Genomic DNA, 7,676 nt, shown 5'->3' on the forward strand with positions numbered 1-7,676 from the left:
CCAAAATGTTACATCTGAAACTCCCGAAACGGGGCCCGGACGGCAGTCAGGTTATGTGCGTTGTGCCAGACGAAACCCAGCATCCGAGATGAGGTGTGATCCTCCGACCACGGAACCAAGGTCCATTTTTTGTCGGTATGAGGTTGCAAGTAAGACGCGACCAAAAAATGACTCAGCGTTCGAGAAGAGAATGCGAGTGCTGAAGCGCAGCGGCGCAAAGGTCGCATCTATGCCAACAGCGGCTTACGTAATGTAATGATCGGTGGCGTTAAGTATCTACTAATGTCCTACTGAATTAGTCTGTATCTATGTATGACTTTCAACATGCTCCCTCAGTGGGGCACACCTCTGACCCCATACCAATCACAAACTGCTCATAGTTGACATGCCCGAGAGCCTTTGTCAGCACATCTGCAGCCTGCAAGTCCGTTGGGCCCATACTTAATGCCAATCTCGGATGCAAGTATATATGACAATTTGCGGCAGACCCCGACGTAGCGTCCGCCAGTCTCGAGTACGACTTGCTAGGTGTGAGTACGGTATTTGGAAAGCGATCAGAGATCACATCATTTCCAGGTACGAGAAGCCTACTGTGACCATTACATGCGGGCACTTGTGGGGCGCTTAGTGGAGGGGGCGCGTCTACTGAACTCCCCCAGACCCCTTTTTCGCGGTGGTGGGGTGCGGATACGGCGGTATGTATACGATACCACGATGCCCAGGAAGAACAAACCCTGAGTCCTAGAGGGTACATACTAGGAAATGCTATCTCCGCTGATGGAATCATGCTGCAGGCTATGGGGACCCGTGGCGCGCTGATGGCCGCTGGCAGAAACGTCCAAGCCAATTCAATGATTCAGAGCGCCCGGCAAAGCGCCCTCAGTGGCATTCCGACCCTCGAGCGGGACTAATTAGGATGCTAGCGAACAACATCCTAGCCTAAGGGATCAACTACCAAACTGCCCCGGACTTTCGTCTCATGTACGGAAATGACAGGTACTTGAGAAATCACACACTCTTGTTCTATACGACGATAATCCTGACAATAACAGGCACTCTTCTGACTACGAACACGGGCTGATCATCCTCACTTTGTGGTGTCAAGTCAGCCGAGAGTACGTTGCTCATCGCAGAATCGCCGACGCGTCTATCATAGGTGTGACGCCACAAGACAAGCAACACACTAGCCTGCGGACGTACCGGCAGACATGTGTTACAGTCTGTCTTGAACGTGTCTAGAGCCTCCACATTGAAGGTAATCGCAACAGTTGTGACTCCTCGTATTGTCTCACTAAAAGTGGGTTCTACGGACCCATGAGGACGCCGCCTCGAGCCAGGAGTCCCGCAAGGGCGTTATGCGGCATTTGACGGACGTTTGAGCACAGTAAGTCGCCTTAGGAACTATGTCTAGAGTTGCGCTCATCCACGCATCTCCAAGTTGTCCATGCCCAGGCCAAAAGATACATCTCATTTATTTAAAGTGAGGTAATGGGGATGGCATACATGCTGGGCAGCAGTGGTCATCCGCAACAATTGAAAATGGAAATCCGGCTTCTGCCGTCTCCTACTGTCAGGCAACAGACTGATATATTCCACACGGTGAGCTCATGACGACAAGAAAGGGTCCAGCAACGGGCTACCCACGATCCCATGCCTCTAAGCGTTGGAGTGCTGCACCCATTGGTTATGTCCTCAGCATTTGTCGCTTTTGTCAATCGAAAAGGTCATTAGAAGCCGTATCGCTACCAAGGCGCGCTTGAGTTCCATGGCCATGTGGCGAAATGTACCTTGCAGCGACATATCACGCAGAGAGAATGGAGTAGGAATGGCTACGGATGGTGGTTCGCAGGTGTTGGAGTTGGTCTCTCTTCCATATCGTTCTGGCAACGTAAACGATGGACTATCTCACCTATGTTTGAGGACGAGAATCCTTCGAACCGGTGTCAGGGGATTTAGCTCCATACAGAAATATCCTACGACGTGATTGCGTGCCGTTGCTTACGAAGCTGGTGAAAGTGAGCCCTTTGATTGACATCTTCTCGCAGACATGACGCGAGCGGTCGGGAGCAATTGCTAACTGGATTCTCATCATATCTCAGACCGTCACTAGGCTAAGAAGAGCCTGATACGCCTTCAACGGACCAAATCCAAGACAACATACGCTGCCCTTCTCCTGTTCCTAAGCCGCCCTCAGACATCGGCCGCGCATCGCCAGTCGCTGCTCATGAACGACGCTCCAAGCCACGCCCATCTATCATGGGCCATCGATGGTCACGCATGAGAGCTTGAATCGTGTCGGACGCTGGCAGATTCACCATGGCCATATCTCTTTCCTCTGGAACCTCGAACCTTCTCTTCGCGGAGGCAATGGCCTAAGTATAGAGCGGCATCCGGCAGACTGATGAACCGCGTCAACGCTAGTAAGTAGTTTCATGCGGTGCAGGGAGTACTAGTCCAAACGCGGGACATGAAAACTTTGTGATGCGCCTCTGCAATGAACGCCAGTTGGTTCTCGGTCGAGACGTGTTCTAGCCTTAACCCGTAATGTAGTTATAACTTTCGATTTGGATCCCGGGAGCTTGCGAACATCCGATCGTTTTAGACCCATATAACAATGTATGTTCGCCGTTACAGATCGGCATCGGCACGGGCGGAGAAGAAGTGCTTGGCTCACGTATCTACACACGTTCTCTTGTGGCGCGCCTAGTCAGTGTCGTCCCGTGTAAGTAAGCATTTCCGCTTTCTCCCAAGGGGTCTCCGAGTCTGCCAGCTCGGCTGCATGACAGTCAAGCTGTTTCTCCCGCACGACAAATGGAGTATCCCGGCTGATTCCACATCGATAGACTTGTCAAACTCAATGTGCGCGTAGGCGGACTTCGGGCGGGGATAGGCGGGCCCTGGAAACAACAGCCTACTTTGTGGCTGTGACCATGCTTTGCCGCAGCCAGGGCGGGACCATAAACCCCTGCTCCCGCACAAATATTCTCGAGTAAGTAATAAAATTAGCTATGATATGGAATCAGCTGTCATCGTAGCGGGAAGCATGATGATGTCACGAAGGTATTTACTTGGCCAGATCGAGATTCGATCTAATGCGGAGTTTAAACCTCCCTTTGTGCTGGCAGGGCGCTTCTAACTTTCTGTGCTGCCTGGCGCCTCGTCAAATGCTCCGCGAACGAAGGGGCTAGTGTGAATGACTGAGTCCGAGACTGTATCATGCTACTGCTACTAACACCAACTCGTGCGGCCAGGTACCTGATAGCGACAATAGACCTGATGCCGTGCGTGGTTTCCAGATTTCAAATGTTACTGAACCAAGGCTATGAAGTACTCTAACCACTCAGATCTCAGTAGAAACACACAATCCCCTTTAAAAAAGGCGTCTACGGACGTGGTAAACTCAATTCACCCGGGAACCGCTCAGGAGATTAGCGAGCTATATGTCGTTTGTGGCTCTGTCGCGTAAGAGCAACTGCGTTGTGATCATGGTATTGTGTTCAAGCAGCGTCAGATTGGGCGTCCATGATGGTCTGACAGCGTGGAATATACCCCAGCCGAAATGCCCATATTCTCCGTGTATCATCGCTCATGGATCATGCACCAATGCGTAACCCGACGGTAGGTGTTTTCAGCAATGCTCACATTCTGATGGTTCATCGTCCATTCTCCACTCAGACGCGCATCCAGCAGTTTAAGTACCGAGAAGAGATGTCAGTTTTCATCGACCTGAGCAATGTCTACCTCTATCGCCATAGTATGTCTTTTCCTCTATAGTATTACATCAATCCTCATTCTTCTCAGGTCGGAATCTCTGCCGAGTTGCCTAGCGGGGCTTGCTCGAAGGCGAATTTAGAACATAGCTCCTTCTTCGATTTCCTGCTCAACGGCCAGGAGTCTTACGAATGCATGCCGGATGGCAGATTCAATGTCGAGGCGTACGTTCCTCTCACGTATGGTGTCATTGAGCACGTGGCTTACCACGTACACCAGGTGGAAAGGCAAAAACCGCGGAGAAATACGAGTCAATGGTGGATCATTTCTCAAGGACATAGACTTGTTTGACAACGTCGAATTTGGAATCTCTGCTAGAGACGCCCGCTCCATGGCTCCAGCGACCAGAAAGCTGATAGAACAATGTTTCCTGGCCCTCGTGGACTCGGGAATCGACTATCGCACTAGAAACGTTGGGTGTTTCACCTCTGGGACGAATCTTGAATTGACCAATGTCGCTGACCCGGTAAGGATTTACACCGCTGCTCGCATGATTCAGGCACTTACAACACCTTCTAGGACGAGTTTGATTGTGAAGGATCGTTCGCGGGAAACCCATCCATGATATCCAACCGCGTCTCCACCCATCTCGATTTACTCGGACCATCTGTCCCAACTGATACGGCGTGCAGCTCTTCCCTCACAGCACTGCACTTGGCAGTGCAGTCCATTTCAAATGGAGAATGTGATGCTGCTGTCGTGGCTGGATGTCAGCTCAACCACCGGTGAGCGAAATGCCCATGTCTAGGCTGCCAAACATTGATAGAGGCGCTCGCTAGCTTCATTGATTGGTTCAATTACAGTCAAGGGTCCCTCCTATCCCGCGATGGGAAATGCAAGCCGTTTGATGCGTCGGCTGACGGGTAATGAAACTATCCTGAGCATATCAGCACTCTCATTAACCTCTTGGCCCAGGTTTGGAAGGGCGGAAGCTTGTGTGGCGATTGTGATTAAACCTCTTCAGCAGGCGCTCCAGGATGCAGATCAGATCTATGCGACGGTATGCATCCAATACCGTCTTCCCCAATGCGGTATGTATTCTGACCACGATATGTAGATCTTAGCCACGGCAATAAACTCCTCTGGCGGTGGAGCTCCTCCTGGTGCACCAGTGGCTGAAGCTCAGCGTGATGCAATGCGACGAGCTTTCAAGCTTGCAGAACGCAACCCACGAGAAGTGGATTTTATCGAACTTCATGCTACAGGTCAGTTCCCTCGTCGAGCATTGATACCTGTACCCATTAAATCTATGGATATATAGGTACGGCGAAAGGCGATCCTACCGAAGTCAACTGGGTCGGAGAGGAATTTAGTCGTGAAGATGAAGTGCTGATAGGGAGCGTCAAGGGAAACATTGGGTAATGCGCTCTGCTATTCGGAGTCACGACCAGCGATTGACGTTCAGTTTTTAAGACATACTGAGATCGTCGCCTTCCTGGCATCACTTTCGAAAGTTATATCCATTTTCCAATCACGCCAAATCCCTCCCAATGTCAACATAAAGGAGCTGAATCCCGCAATACAGTGGCTCAAGTATCAATTACGCGTGCCACGGTCCACAACCCCTCTTCCATGTCACTCCGCGCGTGGCTCGTTGATTGCTATGTCCAGCTCTGGGATCGGCGGATCGAACGGGCACGCCGTCCTAGAAGGACCACCGACTCGCGTGTCCTTAGATCTTCGTACGGAGTTCATGGCTGCACGGCCAAGTCTCTTCGTATCTGCGGGGTTGTCTTCTCGTAGCACGGTCGCATTTTCGGAGTCGATCACCAACATGGCAACTAGAAGTGCCGACGAGATGCCTGTCTTGTCCACGATCCTCGGGCGTCGATCTCGTTCCATGACTTGGCGCTCCTTCGCGATTGCCGATTCGGCTTTGGGAGCACTTCAATTCTCCTCCCCTCAGCTTTGCCCGCGCGAGGCACGTCCCGTGGTGTTTGTATTCTCAGGACAAGGGCCTCAGCACGAGCGCAGTACGTCCCTCAGCTCCCTCGCATACACTCGTCCCTAATGTTTCTTCAGTGGGAAGAGAGTTGTTCGAACGATTCACCGTCTTCCGTCATAGTGTTCTAGAGATGGACAGGATCTATGAGACGTTGACAGGCAGTTCGATGCTTCGTGACTATGGTCTTTTCGATGGCTGTGGATCTCCAGGAAAGCTCAAGGACGTATGGCCAATATCTCTCATCTTGCCTTCCATTGCGATGTTCCAAATAGCGCTCTTCGATCTCTTGGCGAGCTTCGGCATGAAGCCTGACATCATTATCGGCCATTCTGCAGGAGAAACTGCCATGCTTTACGCGTCCGGTGCCGCTCCGAAGGAGATGGCCTTCGAGCTGGCCGTCATTCGCGGACGTGCTTTCGCGCCTCTCGAAGCCCTCGGTGGTGGTATGGCGGCCATATCATGCGGGGAGGAAGACGCAGAGGAAATCATTGCCAGCGTACGCTCAGAACTCCCGGACAACATCCTCGAGATCGCCTGTTTCAATTCACCCTCTGCCATCGCGATCGCGGGCCACGACATCGCGATCACACGGGCGCTGGAGGTCTGTCAGACTCGGGGGGTGTTCGGTCGCAAGATACGCACGAGCGTGCCCATGCACTCGTCCATGATGGAGCAGTGTCGAGAGGACTACTGCAGAGAGCTCCGAGCACTGTTTGAGCGGTACCCTGGCCAGCACGTCCCACAGATCCCGACGTACTCAACATTGACGGGAGAGAGGTTGTCCGACTCGATCGACGCCGACTACTTCTGGAGGAATACGCGATCGCCCGTACGGTTCACGCAAGCGATGGAAAGGCTTACCGCGTCGCAGTCGTGCACATTTGTAGAGATTTCACCACATCCTGTCCTGGTGTCCTACATCTCATCCATGGCCGGCGACGGTAGCCCGGTCATATCGACGATGCATCGCGTGAAGCCAAATATGCCGTCTGTGGATCATGTCGATCTACTGAGGGTGTGCGGTGAGCTGACCGCCTCTGGGTTCAATGGCGTCAATTTTACCGCGCTCAACAATCGAGCCTGCTACGAATGCGACGTCTCCCTTCCCACCTATCCGTTCTCGAAGAAGAGCTACGCACTCTATCCGGACACGCCTGGATATGCGAAACAGATGGAACCCCATCTTGGACCACTGAACCATCGGTATCTCAGAATTAACAAGGATACGCATCCGGTCCTTGCAGAGCATGTCATCAGAGGAGAGCCAATCATGCCCGCGGCGGGGTTCATTGAGATGGTAATATTTCTGTCTCTTAGCCGTGCTATCAACTTCTCATTGTTATGTGTCTAGGCCATCGAGTTTGGCGCCACTGCTCTTCTGCACGTTGACCTCAAGGCGATTTTGTCCCTTTCATCTGAAATCCCACCGGCGGTAGAAGTGGTGTTGAACTCATCGTATTGGAAAGTCCAATCTGTCACGTCTCATGATTGGCACTCGGGCAAAGTAGGCATCGTTGGGACTCCATGCACAGTACATATAAGTAACCGATTCCTTTTACCCAGCAGCAGAAGCGCCTGCATGCAGATGGATACTTGACGTTCGAGCCATCTCAGCCTCTCAAAGATATAGATATTGCCACAATCCGACAGCGATGCAAAAACCATGTGGGCTCATGTACGCAGTTTTGGGGCTGTATGACAGGTTCAATACTGACTGGCGGATTCTGTACAGCGTTCTACTCGTCTCTCTCATACTTCTCTGCCTACGGCCCCCGACTGCGTCGCGTGACGAACGTCTATTACAGCGAGAAAGAAGCTCTTGTCTCCATCAAAGGGATGGATAATGCACTGAAGCAGTATGTTGTCCTTCTACCCTCCCAAACCACATACGTGACTTTGCCATAGGTCTGGCAGATATCGATTGCATCCTGCAATTCTGGATGCCTGCCTGCACATGACG

At 51.9% G+C, this 7,676-nt stretch overlaps 1 protein-coding gene across 1 annotated transcript; it reads left to right on the forward strand.

Moving 5' to 3' along the window:
- Positions 1-3,733: 3,733 nt before the first annotated feature.
- On the forward strand, positions 3,734-7,621 carry POSPLADRAFT_1055969 (hypothetical protein; the record flags this gene model as incomplete). The annotated part of the gene is made up of 13 exons (XM_024480713.1): positions 3,734-3,754; positions 3,802-3,935; positions 3,991-4,237; positions 4,291-4,496; positions 4,551-4,634; positions 4,687-4,771; positions 4,829-4,976; positions 5,033-5,129; positions 5,185-5,744; positions 5,794-7,013; positions 7,068-7,220; positions 7,280-7,391; positions 7,449-7,621. The coding sequence occupies 13 exons, from the start codon at positions 3,734-3,736 to the stop codon at positions 7,619-7,621; spliced, it is 3,240 nt and encodes a 1,079-aa protein (XP_024339390.1).
- Positions 7,622-7,676: the final 55 nt, after the last annotated feature.

This window comes from Postia placenta (assembly GCF_002117355.1).
Source record: "Postia placenta MAD-698-R-SB12 unplaced genomic scaffold POSPLAscaffold_6, whole genome shotgun sequence".
NCBI lineage: Eukaryota > Fungi > Basidiomycota > Agaricomycetes > Polyporales > Adustoporiaceae > Rhodonia > Rhodonia placenta.